This window comes from Mirounga leonina, unplaced genomic scaffold (genome assembly GCF_011800145.1).
Source record: "Mirounga leonina isolate KUSES-001 unplaced genomic scaffold, KU_Mleo_1.0 Mir_95, whole genome shotgun sequence".
NCBI classification, from domain to species: Eukaryota; Metazoa; Chordata; class Mammalia; order Carnivora; family Phocidae; genus Mirounga; species Mirounga leonina.
This window is the reverse complement of record NW_023270865.1, coordinates 10,707,065-10,730,007: the sequence shown is the minus strand read 5'-3', so window position 1 is coordinate 10,730,007 and position 22,943 is coordinate 10,707,065. Positions and strand designations below refer to the sequence as shown.

Genomic DNA, 22,943 nt, shown 5'->3' with positions numbered 1-22,943 from the left:
ACACAAGCGGGGGAACAGCGGGCAGAGGGAGAAGCAGGCTTCCCGCGGAGCAGGGAGCCCGATGCAGGGCTTGAACCCAGGACCCTGAGATCATGACCTGAGCCGAAGGCAGACACTTAACCAAATGAGCCACCCAGGTGCCCCCTAAAATCATAATTTAAATTAAGTAGGTGTTTACTTTGTATTGTCATTAATTTTTGTGCTTCTCTTTCTCTATGAATATATCCTAACTTTTAATAATATCTTCTCAGAATTTACAGAAACCTGGGTTGAAAAAGGGTTTAGGTTTGGTAAAATGTGAAGATACGAAAAAAGAGGGGATTATATGGCAAAATGATACTTACATATAATTGGATATGTCACTAAATATGCTTCTAAAGATTTCAGATTTCTCAATCAAATTATCCATCCATTAAAGAGAATACAGGGCAAGGGTTCTGAGCACTGGCTTTGCAAGAATAATCATCAATGACAGTTCTTTAAAATACAAATGATGGGGTCATACCCCAATCCTTCCAAATTAGAATCTCTGGGTTGGGGGTGAGGGGGTAAGATTCAGAAGTTGGTTTTTGTTTTTGCTTTTGTTTTTAGAAGTACCACAATAGGTCCAGATTTGGTAACTACAGATACAGCGGCAAGCTCCAAGTAAAAAAGTATTTCTGTGATTTTCCCCAAATACTTCACATTCACAAAGGCTTTTAAAAAATACTTCTACACGACTAGCTAATGAATATTTAGACTTTGCTATTTATGAAATAAGCTTCTATTATGTTCTATGTTGAGGATGAATAAGGTTCTCACATTAATGCTACACTTACCTAATTTTATTTTGTTAAAGTAGGCTCCATACCCAGCATGGAGCCCAACATGGGGCTTGAGCTCACGTCTGTGAGATCAAGACCTGAGCTGTGATCAACAGTCGGACGCTCAACCGACTGAGCCACCCAGGCGCCCCTTACCTAATTTTTTATATGCTTTTAAATAATGCAGTTTCTTCTCACGAATCGTTAGCAAGACTCACAAAGAATCAGACTGGGAGTGTTGAGAGCAGTACAAGGCAACTCTAGGGAGTTACTAGAGGCAGACGGGTGGAGAAGCTGTGTTCACTGGTATCCTGGGAGCCAAGCTGATTAATTGGCCCTGTGTATGGCAGTCTTTTTGATTCCATCAACTCAAAAGGGCTATGTTCTGTTTTTGTTGCTGTGGCACCCTGGTAAATTCATGAATTGATGAATAATTTGGAATCAACATTTTATTGCTTCTGTTCAGTGTCTAAGAATGAGCTGATCCCTTGAGGCCGAGGGAACTTGCGTCAGCTTTAGAGAATAGTGTGTGTTAGTGGTATTTTGTTAGAGATCACATGCACTTTTCTAAAGTGGGTTCCCCAAATGACTAAATTCCCCATTTTCTGGGGTGTTCTTTGATATTTTTCGACATTGGTTATTAATTAAATTAGAAGAAATAAAAGGAAACAACTAACTTGATAAATCTTTTATCCCATTTAAAACAATGTGGGTATGGATTTCCTTTGTTCATCTTTTATTCCTTTTTCTTTTCCTAAATTATTTCTCTATATATGCCTCCTCATTTTCTTCTAGTATGTTTTAATTAAGAGCTTAAGACTTTTTTTCCATCTTGGCTTTAAGACCTGAGCACATGTATAGGGTGGTGATAGAACATGTGCATTTGAATTCTGTCCTTGGCACTCACCAGCTGTGGGATCCTGGGCACATTACTTCCACTGTTTGGGCCTTGGTTTTCCCATCTGTAAAAGGAAGATAATAATAACTCCTACCTCATAGTGTTATTTTGAGCATTACATGAATTAATGCATGGAAGCCCGGTTAGTAAGGCCTGGCACATCCTATATGCAGTATTATCATTAATTAATATTTAAAAAATTTTTGTCCCAAAATGGCCATTCTCCTGGTGTGCTAGTTAACTTATTAATGCATTAATCTGTAAATGAACAGGGTTTCCTTAAGAAACGCTCGCCTCAAGAAGCTGAAATTCTTCGTCAGCTCTACGGCAAGTCTTTTCCTGACCTGTATCGCTTCAGTATCCAGAACTTAGAATACAAGATGGAGATGCTTGAGGCTTTTGTAATCATGCAGAGCATTAACATGCTTCAAGGGCTGATCCCTCCAAAGGTAAATTGCTCAAATTTCTAGAAATTTCTCTCTTATTAACAGAGCCATGTTGTGCAGAGAGTACAATATTTGAAATTGGTTCTGTTAGGCCTGTGGTTGGGGTGGGGGATGTTTTAAACGTGCACATGCATCTTTTGCATTTTTCTCATTTCTGTTTTCACCAAGGAAGCCATCAGTTTATAATTTAGTGGCAAGTTCACTGTCATCTAATAAGCCTCCAGATTTATTTTGGAGACCAGCTTGGTATTCCTCGAGATCAATTCTGTATTTTTTCCCAATTTCATTCATCTTTCCCTTGTTCTTGTCTTGGGGAAAACTGTTGTCCCTTTCACATCTTTGTTATTTTCATTGAAACCTCCAAGTAAAATGTCAGTTCGAGAAGCAAGCATTAAAACAGCAAGTTTCTTTTGTGCTCAGGAGCAAGGTGTGGAGGTCACACCAGAGCACCTGGGGAGACTGTACGTCTTCTCCCTGATGTGGAGCGTTGGTGCCCTGCTTGAACTGGAGGGCCGACGCCGGCTGGAGCACTGGCTGTGTTCTCAGGAAGCCTTGACCTTGGATTTGCCGCCTCTGGAGGGGACGGAGGACACCATGTTTGACTATTACGTCTCGTCCACTGGTGAGGATCCTTGCTTCCATGGACTCATACACAACACATGGGAACAGTTTTTTTCCACTGGCCAATATTTACATAAATTTTATTTTTTCTAAATGGTAATTAAAACACTTGGCTGTAAAATTGAAATGGAAATTTTCATGTGTGAAGAAACCTAATTGTTTTTTTTTCGAAATTTTATTTCATTTGTGTTCCAAAAGCACATCTTCCCCTTGTTAAGTATATTGTTTACTGAACTTCTAATGAATTAAAAACAAAGTAGGGGGACACCTGGGTGGCTTAGTCAGTTAAGCATATGACTCTTGATTTCAGCTCAATGGGAAGTCTGCTTGAGGATTCTCTCTCTCCATCTCCCTCTGCCCTACCCCCCCCACTTGTGCACTCTTTCTCTTTCTAAAATAAATAAATCAATCTAAAAATAAAAATTAGAGAAAAATCTCCAAATCAGATCTGTTTCAGCCATTTATATAATCAGGAATTTACATAAAAATTACAAAGTGTGAAGTATATTTTTACCAAATATGTGTTTATCTATACATTTGTATCTATCTATATATACCTCAAGTTTATTTATATGTGCATACATGTATATAAAGTACATACAAAGTATATATATATACAATATTTATATCTTTTATTTTTGATTTATAATTAAGGAAGTGTGTAATGAAAAGCTTGTGATATTAGATATTTTAAATGGTCTTAGGTACATACTACTATCACTGTATTCTTAACTTTTATACAGACGTAATTGAAAACTGACATATTTAAAAAGAAAATTCCAGGATTCTTCTTCATATTTCCTAATAATAACACTTTGGAATTGTTCCTTGGGAAATTTTGACTCGGCTAACACATACTTAAATAGTACTTAGATCTATGGTTCTAATGATCTTCATTTTATGGGGAGTTTTTGAAAGATGGCTTCATGAGATGTCAAGGACGTGTGGTTGTTCCGGTCAGGACTTCAGTTATTTATGGGCATGTGAGGTTGTACATGTTCTCTGTTCGTCTCAGGTGAATGGAGGCACTGGACCACGTGCACTGAGGAATATGTGTATCCATCTGACATCACCCCAGAATATGGCTCCATCCTGGTGCCAAATGTTGACAACGTGAGGACTGACTTTCTAATTAAAACCATCGCCAAACAGGGCAAGGTGTGGCTCTTTGACTTTTATTGACAATAGCATATTTTAAAATGTCGCTTGAAAACACAAGGCATCTTGCATTTATCTTTTTTTTTTTTTTTATCTTGCATTTATCTTAGTATGTTTTGGGTTGCTGTTTCGAGTAAATGAAAGTATTACCCAAATTAATATGCTTCTTTTATTATTCTCGAGTAACAGTGTTAAGAGTTGAATAGTTCCAGTGCATGATCAAGGAATTATTTCTCACACAGTAGTTGAGAGAAAGTGAACTTGGACTTGTTTGTCCAAAGAGAAATCCTCCTCTTCCGATGGCTGTGTTAGTTTGCTGGGGCCGCCGTAACAAATCACCACAGACGAGTGGTTTAAACAGCAGACATTTCTTTCCCTCCAGTTCTGGAGGCTTGGCGTCCACGATGAAGGTCTTGGCAGGTTTGATTGCCTGTGGTCTCTGTCCTTGGCTTGCAGGTGGCTGCCTTCTCACCGTGTCCCCCCATACTCTTTATGCCTGTGACTCCATCCCTGCTGTTCCTTTGTGTACGTGTATCCAGATTTTGTCCTCTTACATGAATACCAGTAAGATTGAACTAGGGCCCACCCGAATGGCCTTATTTTCACCTGATCATCATCTCTCTAAAGATCCTATCTCCAGATACAGTCACATTCTCAAGTACTGGGTGTTAGAGCCTCAACATGTGAATTTTCGACTTGGGCGTGGGGGGCACACTATTGAGCTCATGCTCATTGTATTGCATTCCTTGGATTTCTTTCTCAATGTCTCTCTTAGGCTGTGCTGCTAATTGGTGAGCAAGGAACAGCTAAAACAGTCATTATCAAAGGATTTATGTCAAAATACGATTCTGAAAGTCACATGATCAAGAGTTTGAATTTTTCTTCTGCAACCACCCCACTGATGTTTCAGGTACTGGCTCTTTGTTATGGTTCGTTAAGACCAAGTTTGTGACCAGCTTTGGTGGCTCAGCTCTCTTCACTATTCTGCCTGTGCCCATGAGCTTCGTCTGCACTTTCCCAGCCATGAGTGTACCTGCCATTATTCTCCTGCAGTAGAATCTCTCCCTAGTTGGATTATACTGTATAACCTTAAATGGTGGAGCAATAAAAAGCTTATACTGGGTGTCAAAAGCCTCAGTAGTGTTAAAAATATCCAGCAAAGCCTGCGAACATGTAAAATTCCAAACTGACAGGGGTATCATTTATTCCTGCATCCAAACCTGCCTGCTGTCCCTACCATCTGCTTTTCTGTGGGGGTTAGTATTTTTCTAGGCTTTAGGCTAGACACATGGGTCATCTTCGATGGGTCTCTCTTGAATCGAGGGCTGTTAGTGTTGCTAAAGAAATCGTTTTCACATCTCCTTCTTTCTCTTTGTTCTCCCTGTCCACCTCTGCCTAATTCACGTTTTCAGGATCCACACCAGGGTATTAGCCTAGAAAGACCCCCAGCTGGTCCAGTCTAATTCTCTTCCAGTCTTGCTTTCATTCCTCTTCCAGTCTCTGGTTCTTATATTGCCAATTTATCTTCTTGTTCCCTGACTGAACATTCCACAGTGACTCCTATCAGCAATTGTAGGAATAAATCTTAAAGCTAGGACATTGAAGATTTTACTCTATCATATCATTGGGGAGTAACAACAACAACAACAACAACAAAATCCCGCAAATTTGCTCTGATTTTGTCAGTGGAACTGCCAACAATGACCTGGGTTTGCAGTGGTGGGCTGGTTGTTTGCTCTTGTTCCTAAGTTGTCTAAGACGCTGTTGACACTGGGGAGGGAATCCTGTGTGTCCCCTCATGCTTCAGTTGTTTTCAAGTCACCTCTCATATCTGCTAGAACGTTAACACATTAATAAAAAGGACACATTTCATACATTGAAAATGGAAGGGAAATTTTTAGGAGAATCCCAACCCAAAGAACCTTGCTCTTGATTAATTTTGTTGTTCTTTAGCTGTTGGAATGAAAATATCAAAGAGCAATGAAAATAGTTGACAACATGGCTACACCGTGACTTCATATCACTTAATGTAATTGGTGACTGCAGAGTGCCAATAAGCTAAGACCATTGATTGAGTTTCTAAATAAGACTGTCAGCTACATTGTGCTCCTCCTCTGTTAGAGATGGAATTTCCAATACTGGCTAGCCTTCTATCAAACGAACGCCATTGACAGTGTGGTGATGCGAAGGAAGGTGTGAATGGAAGGTCAACCTCAAATTGCAGAGACTCAGCTGTGGTATTTTTGTGTTTGGGGGAGAGCACCTTAAATTATCCTAAGCTGTCAGGATGCTAACATTTTACACATTCCTTTGATACTGTTTCACATGTAAAGAACTTTTGTTAGTTTTACTCTAGGAGAACATCCTCTTAAAGGTTATAATTTTAACTTTATTGGTGGATGCAGGTTTTAAAACCTTAAATCAAAGTGCAACATTTTTTTTCCCCCTTTATGTTGGGTAATTATCTAGCTATTCACATTTCTTGAGACTGGATTACATCTTTAGGTTTCTAATGCAATTCTGGCAGTAACAACCTGGTCTTTAGACTAAAGACTTCACAGGTGAAGGACTCAACGCCCCCACAAGCCTTCCCTCACTTCAGATACCAGCCCCATGCCTGGGTTTCCAGGCCACCAGCACTTCTGAAGAACTGACTAGAAATTTAGTGGCTCCTATGACTCTCAGTTTCCGCAATTCACCAGAACGACTCTCAGAATTTAGGAAAGTGCTGTGCTAATGATTATGGTTTTATTACAAAAGATATGACTCAGGATCAGCCAAAAGAAGAGATGCAGTAAAGTCAATGGTTGGGAGGGTCCTGACTGTAAACATTCTGTGTCCTCAGAATGCATTATCCTCCAGGCACTTCAGTGTATATCCCCAACCAGGGGGCTCACCTGAACTACAATCTCCAGAGCTTTTTTTTTTTTTTAAAGATTTTATTTATTTATTTGAGAGCGAGAATGAGAGAGAGAGAGCATGAGAGGGGGGAGGGTCAGAGGGAGAAGCAGACTCCCTGCCGAGCAGGGAGCCCGATGCGGGACTCGATCCCGGGACTCCAGGATCATGACCTGAGCCGAAGGCAGTCGCTTAACCAACTGAGCCACCCAGGCGCCCAATCTCCAGAGCTTTTATTGGGTTTTATTACATAGGTATGATTGATTGAATCATTGGCCATGTGCTTGAACTCAATCCCAAGCCCCCTCCCTTCCTAAAAGGCCAGTTGATACCATGTGGTTCAAATCCCCAACCCTCAAATCACATGGTTGGTCTTTCTGGCAAGAGTAGTCTGAGAGACTAACAAAGAAAACCCTATTACTCAGGAAATTCCAGGTGTTTAAAGGCTCCCTCCTAGGAACCAGGGACAAAGGCCAGCCAAATTATTTAGTATGTAAGAAGACCTTGTCACTGTATTTTTATTAGTAACTCTTGGTGTTTTTATTAGTAACTCTTGGTAACCTAAAGTACTCCTTTAAGGTGGTAAGGATCTGTAGGCTATGTTTCTTTAACAAGGGACATTTATTAATTTCCTGGAAAAAGGCATATTTTATCTAGAAAGCAACTTGTTTGTTGACGTAAAAATTCATAAACTATGTATAAATTTCTAGAAGTCATACCACATTGAAATATAATAATTAGGATAACAATAAAGCAGGCTTTCAAAACACAAAAATCTGTATTCTTTAGGATCCCATTATCTGATTCACAAGTACATTAGCCCAGTTCCTTCCTACGCTGGTGTGAAGATGACATTGACACTTTACTGTTTCTTTTTCCTCTCAGAAGCATCATAGGATCATGTACTCTGTTTAGTGCCTATTTGGACTGCTGAGTATCCAAGCTTTCTATTAAGCTAGACTCATTAATTTTAGAAAGCTTTCAATTAGCCAAACCCCTGGAATTAACTTTCTCACTGTAATTTTCAGCTGTTCATGCTGAAGTGAGTTCTGTTGGAGATGAGCATTTGTCTCACGATCTCCCACTTAACTGGATCTGCACGAAACTGAGATTGTAGATGTGAAGACAGATACTGTGCATCCCGTCTGTGGTACCAGGATGGCATATAGTCCAGTCAAGGCCGCACGTCTGTTTTTTGACTGTTTTCATTTGGGGTTCTTTTGTTTTTCCCATGGGGTCACATTCAGATTTTTCATCAGCAGGATGACTGACCATATGTCCCTCTTTGTCTGGGGATAGTCTAGCTTAATTCCATTGTCTTGAACTAATAATTAATGGCATCTCTGTTACTATCAAAAGTGTGTAGTTTGGGCAAAAATTGTATGGTCATCTTATTGTTTTGGATAAGGGAATTCAGTTGGTCTTTTAGAGAGAGATCTCAATTTTTTTCCAAAACAAATATTATTTTAAGGGTTTTCCCCCCTATTTTTAAAATTTTTATTAACACATAATGTGTTATTTGTTTCAGGGGTACAGGTCTGTGATTCATCAGTCTTACACAATACACAGTGCTTACCATAGCACATACCCTCCCCAATGTCCATCACCCAGCCACACCACCCCTCCCACCCCCCTCCACTCCAGCAACCCTCAGTTTGTTTCCTGAGATTAAGAGTCTCTTATGGTTTGTCTCTGTCTCTGGTTTCATCTTGTTCCCCCCTCCCCCATTTTTGAAAGTAATCTATACATATCTTAAAAAATGTAAACAATACAGAAAGATAAGAAAGTTTCTCTACAGAATTTTTGAAGATTTATCTTTTCTAAAAATAATCTTAAAGTGTTTTGAATATAACCATCTTACAAATGGTTGCATAGCAATAAGTTTTGTTTTTAAAAAAATGAGAATCATAGAGCCTTGAAAGAAATTCCACATTTTTTTCTTAGACTCAGAGCCACTTTTCCAAATGAAATCTTATGCAGAAGACTAAGCTATAAAACAGGTAACCATAGATTTGCTTTGGTGGAATTGGGCTGGGCTCCTGAAATCCTTCCCAACTTTATCCTTGCTTCCTTCAGGGGCCCCTATGATTGCATAGAACTCTTCTGACTCCTCAGAGCATAGTTTGAAGACTAGTTTCCAGAGAAGAGTCATAGGCAATTATACATGAATGTATTTTTCCATGGTAAAGCTCTCTAAAAATGTCAGGTTTTATTGTTACTATTAATGCACTCAGGTGGAGGGATATCAAGTCCTTATTTGTGTTCACACAGTTAGTTGGTACCAGAACCTGGTGAAAAACCAGGTCCCCATATGTTTTGCTGTTCACTCATATGCCTCCTTCCAATGACTTTTCTTTATCCACATTAATATTCAAATGACTGATTTATCACTTAGTGCAATTGTTTTATGTGTTACTGTATTTTCATATTGTTTTACTTTTAAACGTGCTGTTGAGAATTTTAAACTTTACTAATGTAAGACTGTTTTCATTTGGTTTAGTAACTTATAATACAAGGGGAAGATCTTACTTAGGCAGTAGATGTCTTAATAAAGAACATAAGCTCTCCATTTTTATCTTTTAGCTAAATAGCTGATACATAGAGGCCTAAAATTAAGCATATTTTATATTTTAATTAATTAATTATTTTAAAGAGCAGAAGGAAACTTTTATTATTCTGAGTTCTAAGGTATTGTAAACATGAAATAAAAACAGGATACTATAAAAAAATAAACATTTAGAAAACCAAAGAGAAGTTATACAAATATCCTATATTTTCTTATAATACCTTTCTGGTTTACTTTTTACATTTGTATCTCAAAATATTTCAATTTAATTAGGTGTAATATGTATGAAAATGATTTAAATGCTGACATATAGAGATAGGTATAGTAATAATAAAATATCTTTCATTTTTATAATGCATTAAGCTCATCAAGTGCTTTCACATATATAATTTATGGATAATACTCTTTTGTATATATACACACATACATATATATGTATTTGTGATTTAAATAACTTTATATACACTCCCACTTGTGACCATGCAGGTTACGCAGATCTGTGATATGTCCTATTCACAGAGACAGTGGTGTGAATGGTAAACCCCAAAACTGGGCAGTGCACAACCTCCTCAACTGCACATGGCCCTGTCAATAGCCCTTCCAATGCGGTGTTCCTCCCTCTGTGTGGTTGGGGAAACAGACGTATACACAGTCAAGTATAACAGGTGTGATAAATGCTGGTTATGGTGTAATCTAAGTATTGTAGAGCCCAGAGGAGGAAGGGAGTAGTTCCTTTAGGGGATTACAGAAATCAATGTAATGAAAGAGTTGACATTACTTGAAGAAATTCCATATTTATATTATATTAATATTATATTTTTTTAGGAATTATAGAGGCTGAATTGTCTACTAAGAAATTAACTCAGAAAATTTGTTATCTCTAGTTTTAGGGCTCCTAGCTTAGAATGGACAAGGGCAGCTTTCCTTATCTCCATTCCCGAGTCTGTCTGGATTTCTAACCTCCTAGTTTTTATTTCTTAAAATGCCACTGTCACAGCTTGGGTTAACTTTGATATGCCATGTGAGTGTGAGATAGGCAGACGAGAAAATCAGAATCTTCTCTAGGTTCCATACATTGCTTAAGATGATGTCATGCGGACTACTGTTCTCTGATTTCAGAGTAAAGTTTTTGTTTATTCTTAGAGAACAGCATAAACCGCCCTTAGTTCAGGTCCTTGCTAGAGATCTCAATTTTATTAATCAATGGCTGAGTTGAGAGAAACAACATTTATGGATGGTCATTCATCTGAATCAATATTTGACAAATTGTGTTTGGCTGACGCTAATCGTGAGAGATTTTTTGGCTCAGAAATGGCTACTCTAGGAATATGTAAATAAGGATCTCATAATGCACATTAGTCTGTAAGCTGAGCATCACTTTATGGTGTGTGTTTTATTGCTAACTGAATATGAATGAATGAAGACTACGAGGGACCAGAACAAAGAGACTGAGGAGTGTTTAGAGGTGAGACTGGATGTGTAAGTGGGGACATTATGGAGTTCTTTGTAAGTTGTTCCTGGGGAACCAGTGGAGTGGCGTGGGGTTCCACTGCCCTTCAGAAGGTTCATTCTGGCTGCAGAGGGGAGGATAAGATGGAAGAGGTACGGGTGTCCTCAGAGAGACCCAGGAGGAGAGGGAGGTTGGGCTGGACCAGGTAACAAAAGGCAGCATGGAAGTAGCATGAGGATGGGTTCAAGTTGTGATCAGGAAGCACAACTGTTGTTGGCTGGATACATGTGGTTGGAAGAGAGGGACGGAAGAGAGAGAAGAAAGTTACAGATGACCCCCAGGTTTCTTTTCCTCATTTACTATATCAAATATATGTTTTTAAAGATTTATTTATTTCAGAGAGGGAGAGAGAAAGAGAGAATGCAAGAGCAGGGGCAAGTGCAGGGGAAGAGAATCCTCAAGCAGACTCCACACTGAGCATGGAGCCTGACTCGGGGCTTGATGTCATGACCCTGAGATCATGACCTGAACCGAAACCAATAGTCGGATGCTTACCCGACTGAGCCACCCAGGCATCCCTGTATCAAATATTTATAAATAAGTGCAGTGTGCCAGATACCTTTCTAGACACTGAGGATGCAGTGATGAGCAAGATAAACAAGATGCCTTCCCTTTTTACATTCTGGTAGGAGAGACAGACAATACTCCGAGGAAAAAAAACCACCTGTTTTTGTTAACTGGATTGTGGTTATCTCATCTAAAACAGTGGATGGTTGTCTCCCCCAGATGAAGGAGATCAGAGAGAGTGTGGGTGGCAGAACACTACAAAGATTATCAGTAGTTCTTCAGACTGATTTTTTTTGGGGGGGGGAGACAGAAAATTCTGGATAAAATTACAAATCACACAATATAGATAATGTATATGATTTTTTAAGAAGTTTCCAGGACTTACTGGAGGAGGCAGCACTGAAGGGGGGGAGCAGTTTAAGAGGTCGTGGTATTAATTCCCATTAATTCCCAGGACAAATAACAGTCCTCAGGCATGTCACTCTTCAGGGAGGAGATACATTCAATAGCAATATTGAAATTATGAGAGAAAGGATGTATTGATGTTAGATGGGTAAGTGTTCGGATGGGGCAATTAGGTCATTGATGCCACTCCCTGAAATGAGTACCCAGCAGGGAGTGCAGACTTTGGGGTAAGAAGCATTTATGTTTGGATATGTTGATTTTGTGATGCTATGGATCATCCATGTGGGGAAGTCCAGCTGGAGAGACCAGTCACATATATGGTTTTCCCGAACAGTTCCCAATAGATAAATGATGGAGTAGAACCTGCAGTTATTATATTTCAGGCCTTTAGAAGGTGTCCCCAAACTTCAAATTATGCATTAGATAATGACTTAATGGGTAGCAATTCTAAAAACAGAAAGGTCTCATCTCCAGGGTCACAAGCTATTTCATTTTACTCCCTCCCTTGTTTTTGTTTTTGTCAGCTTAGCTCTTTTATGGCATATATAGCTTACTAGTAATTTCCCTCTTATTTCAAAAAAAAAAAAAGAATAGGGTCACAATGAAGGGGAAGCAAGTGCAGGTATGGGGCTATTACTACATATTATCCCACCTATGGCCTTTTAGCTCCTAGATGGCCCCCAAGACATAAAATCTTCATGTGCTGTGAGTTCTCATTAATAGACAAGGGAATGTCTGGAAGGCTCTAGCTTGCCATAGGGAGGTGTCAGGAGATTATTAATTGCCTTATGCATTTAAATTCATTGAAAAGCAGAGCTAAATTTAGCCTAGTACATTACTTTAAACAGCTTGCTTTTATATCAGGGGAATAGGAAATTCTTTTTGGCATTGAACTGTTGTCCTGAGAGATTTATTTTGTAATTGAATGAGTTGTGATATATTTATATATCTTTATATTTGGAAATGGTGAAAAAATTTCGTATCTCTTGCCATTATTCATTAAAATGGTGATGGAAAATTATAACTTGATATTACCAACTGCAAAGATTTCCAAGGACAAATATATAGATTTTTGCTTATATGTGGCCTTATTTTGTGGTTGTATCTTGGATTACTAAAGTCATTCTTAACTGATTTGCTTTTTATCATGAAATAACTAAGCTTTTTTTTGGATAGGAGAAGAATGCATTTTATTGCAATAAACTGCCGCTTTCTCCTACATTTATACATCATCTTTAACATGACTTAAAATCATGAATCAGTAGATTACTACAGTGGTAGGAATGGAATGAGGCCTTTGAGACTGAGTTTCTAGAGCGTGAGAACCATGAAGGCTTTTCTGTTTTCTTTGTGGTGTTCGCTCTGGTTACTCAGTTCATGCATTTTAAATGACTGGTTGATTTCCAAGCCACATGGTACTCACATGGAAATGATCATACCGTGATCAATAGTCTGGGCTCCCCACCCCGCCGAATCTTCCTCTTACCTCTTCCAATGCTCCTTCCATCAGTTTTTCTTTAAATTGAGGAATAGTTGACCCATAATGTTACATTAGTTTAATCAGTTGTAAAGTTCTTTTTCATATTGCTAGGGAAGTTTTTGTTTTTGTTTTTTAATAGAGCACAGTGTAGTCTTCTTTACCACCTAAACTCAGAATGGAGAGATGAGAAAGACACGTGGGCATAGTTTGCAATTTTGTCTCAGGGGCTGAGAGGTGATTCACTCTGATTCCTTCAGCCCTAAAGCACTGTATCTGGATTGTGTTTGGCTCACTGGCAGCCTTCTCAATGGAAAGCGAGCAGTCTTCTGGTTGTGGCAGGCTGTGTGGCTCTGAGTACAGACCTAAGAAACTTCTTGGGCAGTACAGGGAAACTGTGGAAGGGCTAAATTATTCTTTGAATAATGGGGCTGTGGGATAGAGTATCATCAATGTAGGAACAATAAGATAAAAATCTGTAGAAATGGACCAAGGAGTCCCATCCCACTCAAAATGTACAGTAATTAGAATTTCATTTACTCCTAAATTAAAGCAGATTTTCAAGGGGAAAGAGGAAGATGGGGGTGGGTACCCAGACTATTGATCACCGTATGATCATTTCCATGTGAGTACCATGTGGCTTGGAAATCAACTGCATGAACTGCATGAATCAAAACGCATGAACTGAGTAAACTTTTCAAAGATTAACATTATGGCAAGATAATTTAGGTACTTCATGCCCTGATTTCCAGAACTAAAAAGAGTTTTGGGGTTGTTTGTGAGTAATTCCCATCAATTCCAATGTTCCTAGATTTTAAAAATAATTTACCGTGTCTTAGAGGATATTTTCACAAATCTTTCTGTTGGCTTTCTTGTTTCACAGAGGACAATAGAGAGCTATGTGGATAAGCGTATGGGTACAACATATGGTCCTCCTGCAGGAAAGAAGATGACTGTTTTTATTGATGATGTGAATATGCCAATAATCAATGAGTGGGGAGATCAGGTATATTGATCCTATCACACGCTTCATTTCAATTCAACATTGATTTACTCTTTGAGGAGTAAATATTTTCCCACTTTTTTCAATATGCAGTTCCTCAGTTCCAATAAAGTCCATTATTTGGAAACACTCGAGTTAGTTTCTGGGATGTAAAGGAGTGACCTTTTAATTATGAAAGTTGTCTTTCTTAGGTTACTAATGAGATAGTACGACAGCTGATGGAACAGAATGGATTTTATAACCTAGAGAAGCCTGGGGAGTTCACCAGCATCGTGGATATCCAGTTTTTGGCAGCCATGATCCATCCTGGGGGTGGACGCAATGATATACCGCAAAGACTCAAGAGGCAGTTCTCTATATTTAACTGCACGTTGCCTTCTGATGCTTCCATGGACAAGATCTTTGGTAAAATGGTGACAGTGGGGCATGGGGAGGGAAGAATATCTGCTTGCAGTCCAATGAGAAAATATCCACCCAGAGGTCAACACAGAAGGGGCATTGGGTGGCTCCTGAGTCTTTTACCCTCATCACTCTCCAGTTGTGTTTATATCAGGATTTTGTTTCCATAAGGATTTGTGATATCCTGAATTGGGTGCCTAGGCAGATCTTTTCTACCTTTGTTTTTCTTGAAGTAACTGTTGCTAGCTTCTTAGGCAAGGAGGTTAAACATTAAATGAACAAGGACATGATGAGATTGTTTCCTCATAGATATACCTATATGAGGTCAGAATTGATAGAATACCATGCCAAAAGTTTATGTAACTGGTACTTTAACCAAGCCCTATAATGATTTTGGCCAAAGAAATAATTTTGCCTATAGCAGAAATTATCCAGTGTCTGATCTTCAGAGTAATTTGTAGGATTGAAATAAGTTATTGATTGGTTAAATAGGTAGTATTTCAGAAATAATATCATTGAAGAAACACTAGCCCAGTAGATAACTATGATGATTTGAGTAATGAAAAGAGTTTACAGTTGATTTTGTAGTTACTCTTTGCAGAAAAAGAGTGTAAAGTTATGTACGCATTGTATTAGGTATTAATTTACCACTTCTGAAGCTGCTACTGAGAGAAAACTCATTAGGATTACCCTAATTAATTTCTGGCAGACTAAAATGTCATCTCAGCACCCTGGGCTAGTGGAGTATGGCAGTATCTGCCTTCCATTGTGGCAGTGGACAGAAGTTTGGAAGCCAAATGATATGTGAATGATCTAAACCTGGGAAAAGTACAATGATCCAGAAAAAAAATGACTATTATCAATTTTAATTATTCTTTTTGCCTAGAAAGTTTTACATGTAAAGTAAATTAAAATATGATGCATGGAAGGCAACAACAGAATGGAGAAATCTTAAGGGTTCATGAAACCTCCCTTTTTCTTATGTCTTTATAAGGCAACTGTATGTATTTAACATCACTCACTTGGTAATATTGAATTTTTCAGCTAGAGCTTTCAGGAGTCTTTCTTAATCAACCTTTCAGTATTTAAATGCTAACTGACTTGAACCTGTATCTATTTTTTAGATTTAAAAAAGTAAGAGAACATCAATATAAATTTCTTTGGTATGTGGCCATCTATTAAAATGTGTATAATATTTGTGCCAACTCTACATTATAATGGTTTTCATTTTAATTTCACTGACTTGAACCATCACGGAAAATGTGATGACTTTTTTTCCTCTTTCAGGTGTTATTGGGAGAGGCTACTACTGTGCTCAGAGGGGCTTCTCAGAAGACGTGAGAGATTCGGTGATGAAACTGGTTCCCCTCACACGCCAACTGTGGCAGATGACCAAGATTAAAATGCTCCCTACACCTGCAAAATTCCATTACATATTTAACCTTCGAGATCTTTCCAGGATCTGGCAGGGCATGCTGAACACCACCTCAGAGGTTATCAGGGAACCAGATGTAAGTGATATATAGGAGGGAGACAGATGGCATCGTTATTTATCCTATGCCCTAAATATTACTTGTAATGTAGTTTTTAGTGGAATGATGAAAGATTTGGAATGTTTCAGCATGGATATTCTTTTTTTTTTTTTTTTTGCTACTTTTCAACTAATATAAATAAGGGAGAAGTATATCAGAAAATTTCTTTTAAAAATTCCAATTAAATTAAATTTATGTTTAAGGAAATAGTATACACAATTATTTTCTAATGTATGGAATAAAGGAAACAATGGATCTTATTTTCCCGTTATAAGATATCTTCCTTATACTAAATAATGGAAAAAATCACTCTTGATTTTGTTACATAATAGTCTTCATATTTTAAACTTGACATTTTAACTTTAAAAAAGTAATTATCTTTATAAACATTCAAAGTTGAAGAGACCATTTTGTTGTTAATAATCCTCAATCTTTCCAAGTAACTAGATGTGCTGAAAGAATTTCGCTTATTGGTATAATTGAAAAGAGGCAGAAAAGTAGAAAGTTCATTTGGCTGAAAAATGAGCATTTTTACACACACTTGAATATAAAAGTTCCTAGCATTAAAAGAATTCCCTTCAAACTAGAAACCTTATGGAAAAATCCAGTATGTTTTTTTTCCCCCAAAGCATGGCTGGTGTGCTCAGGCTTAGGTAACCTTGGCTTCTCTTGTAGTTTTATGGAACCGAGGAGGTAGTTAAACAAGTGGGTTTTAGGGCCTTGTCCACATAAACACACAGGGTCAGCTGAGATATCCACCAAACTGTCACTAGACATATCAAGTAGTGACTATAAAAAACGCCAACTTCGCCCCAGATAACTCACAAAGTAGGTAATGACGCTGGCTGACTCCAAGACAAGACATTTCGGGGAAAACTCACTGTCCTTGTTACAGAGAACAGAGAGTCATTTTAAGCAGCAGGGAACATTTTATCTTGATTTTTTTCCCCTCAGATTTATTGACAAATTAATGGTAATGCAGAATGCATGTCCCCAATATTATTTTTTTGAGTAGCCATTTTTTGATGCTTACTTTAAATCTCCATAAATAGTTCCAGCAATCGTTGAATATATATTACTAAGTTCCTTTTATATTTTTGTAAACAAATAGCATTTTATCATTAGTAATCGAATGGCTTAAAAACCTCCTAACCAGCAAAATTCTAGCAAGTTAAGAAATTTCCATCAGTCTTTCAAATCAAATGAACTTGCTATACAAACAGGTGTCTAGAGCAGTTAACTTCCTCAACTTCCAGCTAACTTTGCACCTTGGATTATGTAGACTAGGTAGATTGCTTTGTTCAGATAATCCAGATTTTTGCTACAAATTTCCTTCACATTGTGTTAAGTAGATATACCTTTGTAATATCTCCATTGTATACATGAGAACTATTTATATCCTACATTTTATATTACGCTCTGGCCACATGAATGCAGGTGTCTTATCCAAACATACTAATTTATCACAGACTTAAGACTTTTACATAAAATATTACCTTGTTGGTTATTCAGAGTGGTTTTAGTAGTTTGTCTAGGGATATTTTCATTTTAATTTAAAGACTGAAAATGAATAGACACTACTCTCTATTTGATATACTTGAATGAGACCAATTTGAAATGAAGTTAAGTATGTTTTAACCTCAAGTTTTTAAAATGTAGCATCCTGGATCAGGAAGGATGGTGCTCTGTAATTCTGTCAACTTGATTCCCAACTGTGGCAAATAGAAACGAGTAACATATTTTAATTATACTTTCGACAGGAACTGTTACGGCTGTGGAAGCATGAGTGTAAACGTGTTATAGCTGATCGTTTCACGGTGTCCACTGATGTGACCTGGTTTGATAAGGCTTTAGTAGGTTTGGTGGAGAAGGAGTTTGGTGAAGAGAAAAAACTCTTGGTGGATTGTGGAACTGATGCTTATTTTGTGGACTTCTTGAGGGACGCACCTGAAGCTACAGGTAAACTATTGAGCGGAATTAGAAATTCCCCAAAGGGGTACCTGAAGACAGAATGTTCAGTTGAGGGATGTTGGATTTCTGTCTAGTAAGCTTCACTGAAACAAGCCGGAGACATTGTAGGTGCTCAGTAAATATAGACCAAGTGGATACTCCTGGAATTCAGAGATGAGCCATTTTTATGCATATTAGTCTCGCACATTAAGGTAGATTTGGGAGGCAAGACAGGGTAGAAGAAAGTGCCCAGGACTTATAGCTGTCACACAGAGGTAGGTTTGAGGAAGGGATCTACCACATAGTAACTGGGCGAGTCTGTGAGTTTTCTTGAACCTCATTCTCCTCATTTATGAAAATGGAAATATTAATATATGTACCATGGGGCACTGTGGGGAATAAATGAAATGTTAGCTGTATGGTGGCTTGGCAGTCTGCCAAATGAAAGGTAGCAAAAATAATGATAATTATTATTCAGGTCATCCTGATTGTTAAAAATAGATAAACCTCAGATATCTGAGAAGACCATTGCCTATAATTGGGAAGAGATGGGCGACGTGCATATAAGCTTTCGTGGTTATGGTTCTATAAAAAATGGAGATGTATATTACTTTTCTTCTTATGAAAAAAATAGTGCTCCAGTTACTTCTTTCCCTCAGAAATAACTGAGCTTAAGTAGAATATTTTCTTTCATTTAATTACCTCTTTTAATACTGAGGGTAAATTTTAAATTAATTTCCATATTTAAAAAGGCATACTTAAATTCATGCTATTTATATCTTCTAAATGGTTGAAAATGACCATGCAGCACCTTTCTAGATTTGATAAGGATGTATTTGATCTATCAAAAGTTTCCAAGCGACAGTTCCAAAAGGAGGTTTACTGCTGGCTATGCAGTTGGAGGGATCCTTCCACAGAAAGAAGCTGACACATTTTATTTTAAATGAGGTCACACACATACAAAAATCCTGTAAGTGTAAGAGCATTTAAAATTAGAATTTATGTATCTCATTTTCTCTAATTCAGAAGGATAAATAATTAGAATTTATGTATTTTGTTTCTTTTAATTCAGAAGGCTAAATTATTGAATGATGGTTTTCGAGGAGCAAAGCACAATTGCGTTTTTGGGGGGTGGTCATGTTGGAGGCAACAGCTAACCTTTTTTGACTTCAAAGCCCTTTGTTTCTCAAAGCTTGAGTTGAACATTTATGAAACACTGAAGGGACTATTGAAATTCAATTAGTGAGAGCTTTGCAAATAAGCCAGTCTTCATGATTATGTTACATCAGTTTTCTTGCTTTGTCATAAAAAGGTTAATATGCTATTATATTAGGACAGGGTCAATTGAAAATAATTATGTACTGTTAGATTTGGAAGAGCCACTCACTCTTCTAGTACCCAGTGAATTTCTAAGTTGTTATTGGCATATTCAACTCATGTGTCACTTTTTTTCCTGTTACTGATGTTAACTGATGGAGAACTAATATATGCCCAATTTAGCTTTCTTTTAGCATTATGCTTTATATTCAAAGATGGAAAAGTGTTACACTGGTACATTATGTGTTTCTAATTTTTTAAAAAAGTATATTGATTTTAGTACATCTTTTCTCAGTGACATAATTCATTTATTTAGGAAATCATTATTCTACCCTCTACCTCCATTCCCCCAAATTCACTTCTGTCTTCACTACTAACTTGAAATTCCTGATTCATAGGAATTTCCTGAACAAATGCAATGACCTTTTCCTTTTTTTCTTATTAAAAAACCTTTTAAGTCTTGACCTCTCTAACTGATTCTGACATTAAATCCCTACTTTTTTGACCTTCATTTTGACCATTAAGCGAATACCCCTGGAAGATTCCTTGAAATGCCAATACTCGGTTATGGATTTGGGTTAAATTCAATATATATGACATTATTTGAAATAGGCCCTTTCTAGACAGGAAAGAACTAAGACTAGGTAGGATCACAAGAATTCCAATGCTTTTACTATTGTTTGCTTACTTTTTTTTTTTCTTTTAAAGATTTATTTATTTACTTAAGAGAGAGACAGTGAGAGAGAGGGAGTGCCTGCGAGTGGGGGGAGAGGCAGAGGGAGAGAGAGAATCTCAAGCAGACTCCCCGCTGAGCATGTAGCCCATGGGGGCTCCATCCTAGGACCCTGAGATCATGACCTGAGCTGAAATCAAGAGTCAAACACTCAACCAATGGAGCCACCCAGGCACCCCTGCTTTTCTTTTTTTTTAAATTTTATTATGTTATGTTAGTCACCATACAATACATCATTGGTTTTTGATATGGTGATCCACGATCCATTGTTTTCGTATAACACCCAGTGCTCCATGCAGTACGTGCCCTCCTTAATACCCATCACCAGGCTAGCCAATCCCCCCCCTCTAAAACCCTGTTTGTTTCTCAGAGTCCATAGTCTCTCATGGTTCATCTCTCCCTCCAATTCTGCACCCCCATTTTTCCCTTCCTTCTCCTAATGTCCTCCATGTTATTCCTTATGTTCCACAAATAAGTGAAACCATATGATAATTGACTTTCTCTGCTTGACTTATTTCACTTAGCATAATCTCCTCCAGTCCCATCCATGTTGATGTAAAAGTTGGGTATTCATCCTTTCTGATGGCTGAGTAATATTCCATTGTATATATGGACCACATCTTCTTTATCCATTCATCTGTTGAAGGGCATCTCGGCTCTTTCCACAGTTTGGCTATTGCGGACATTGCTGCTATGAACATTGGGGTGCATATGGCCCTTCTTTTCATTACATCTGTGTCTTTGGGGTAAATACCCAGGAGTGCAATTGCTGGGTCATAGGGTAGCTCTATTTTTAACTTTTTGAGGCACCTCCACACTGTTTTCCAAAGTGGCTGTACCAACTTGCATTCCCACCAACAGTGTAAGAGGGTTCCCCTTTCTCCACAACCTCTCCAACATTTGTTGTTTCTTTCCCTGTCCATTTTTGCCAGTCTAACTGGTGTAAGGTGGCATGTCAATGTGGTTTTGATTTGGATTTCCCTGATGGCTAATGATGATGAACATTTTTTCATGTGTCTGTTAGCCATTTGCATGTCTTCTTCAGAGAAGTGTCTGTTCATCTCTTCTGCCCACTTTTTGACTTGATTATTTGTTTTTTGGGTGTTGAGTTTGAGAAGTTCTTTATAGATTTTGGATACCAGCCCTTTATCTGTAGTGTCATTTGCAAATATCTTCTCCCATTCTGTGGGTTGCCTCTTTGTTTTGTTGACTGTGTCCTTTGCTGTGCAGAAGCTTTTTATCTTGATGAAGTCCCAAAAGTTCATTTTTGCTTTTGTTTCACTAGCTTTTGGAGATGTATCTTGAAAGAAGTTGCTGTGGCCGATGTCAAAGAAGTTACTGCCTATGTTCTCCTCTAGGATTTTGATGGATTCCTGTCTCACATTGAGGTCTTTCATCCACTTTGAGTTTATCTTTGTGAATGGTGTTAGAGAATGGTCGAGTTTCATTCTTCTGCATGTGGCTGTCCAATTTTCCCAGCACCATTTATTGAAGAGACTGTCTTTTTTCCATTGCATGTTTTTTCCTGCTTTGTCAAAGATTATTTGACCATAGAGTTGAGGGTCCATATCTGGGTTCTCTATTCTGTTCCATTGGTCTGTATGTCTGTTTTTGTGCCAGTCCCATGCTGTCTTGGTGATCGCAGCTTTGTAATATAGCTTGAAATCGGGCAACGTGATGCCCCCAGATTTGTTTTTCTTTTTCAACATTTCCTTGGCAATTCAGGGTCTTTTCTGATTCCATACAAATTTTAGGATTGTTTGTTCCAGCACTTTGAAAAATGTGATTGGAATTTTGATCTGGATGGCATTGAAAGTATAGATTGCTCTGGGTAGCATAGACATTTTAACAATGTTTATTCTTCCGATGCATGAGCATGGAATGTTTTTCCATCTTTTTGTGTCTTCTTCAATTTCTTTCATGAGTGTTTTGTAGTTCCTAGAGTATGGATCCTTTACCTCTTTGGTTAGGTTTATTCCGAGGTATCTTACGGTTTTTGGTGCTATTGTAAATGGAATCGTTTCTCTAATTTCTCTTTCTACAGTTGCATTGTTAGTGTATAAGAAAGCAACGGATTTCTGTGCATTGATTTTGTATCCTGCCACATTACTGAATTGCTGGATGAGTTCTAGTAATTTGGGGGTGGAGTCTTTTGGGTTTTCCACATAAGGTATCATGTCGTCTGCGAAAAGAGAGAGTTTGACTTCTTCTTTGCCCATTTGAATACCTTTTATTTCTTTTTGTTGTCTGATTGCTGTTGCTAGGACTTCCAGTACTATGTTGAACAATAGTGGCGAGAGTGGGCATCCTTTTTTTTAAATTTTTATTTTTTAAACATTTTATTTATTTATTTGAGAGAGAGAGAATGAGAGACAGAGAGCATGAGAGGGAGGAGGGTCAGAGGGAGAAGCAGACTCCCTGCCGAGCAGGGAGCCCGATGTGGGACTCGATCCCGGGACTCCAGGATCATGACCTGAGCTGAAGGCAGTCGCTTAACCAACTGAGCCACCCAGGCGCCCCAGAGAGTGGGCATCCTTGACGTGTTCCTGATCTTAAGGGAAAGGCTCTCAGCTTTTCCCCATTGAGGATGATATTCGCTGTGGGTTTTTCATAGATGGATTTTATGAACTTGAGGAATGTTCCCTCTATCCCTATACTCTGAAGAGTTTTAATCAGGAAAGGATGTTGTATTTTGTCAAAGCTTTTTCTGCATCAATTGA

The 22,943-nt window shown here is 38.1% G+C and overlaps 1 protein-coding gene across 1 annotated transcript in view; it reads left to right on the top strand.

Moving 5' to 3' along the window:
• Positions 1-22,943, top strand: part of DNAH5 (dynein axonemal heavy chain 5) — a 213,876-nt gene that overhangs the window by 96,784 nt on the left and 94,149 nt on the right. Inside the window, exons 44-51 of the mRNA XM_034998796.1 lie at positions 1,974-2,150; positions 2,568-2,769; positions 3,784-3,926; positions 4,702-4,836; positions 14,173-14,295; positions 14,484-14,697; positions 15,979-16,202; positions 17,984-18,182. Of these exons, the coding sequence (XP_034854687.1) occupies positions 1,974-2,150; positions 2,568-2,769; positions 3,784-3,926; positions 4,702-4,836; positions 14,173-14,295; positions 14,484-14,697; positions 15,979-16,202; positions 17,984-18,182 (1,417 nt within the window). The remainder of the gene's footprint in view (positions 1-1,973; positions 2,151-2,567; positions 2,770-3,783; positions 3,927-4,701; positions 4,837-14,172; positions 14,296-14,483; positions 14,698-15,978; positions 16,203-17,983; positions 18,183-22,943) is intronic.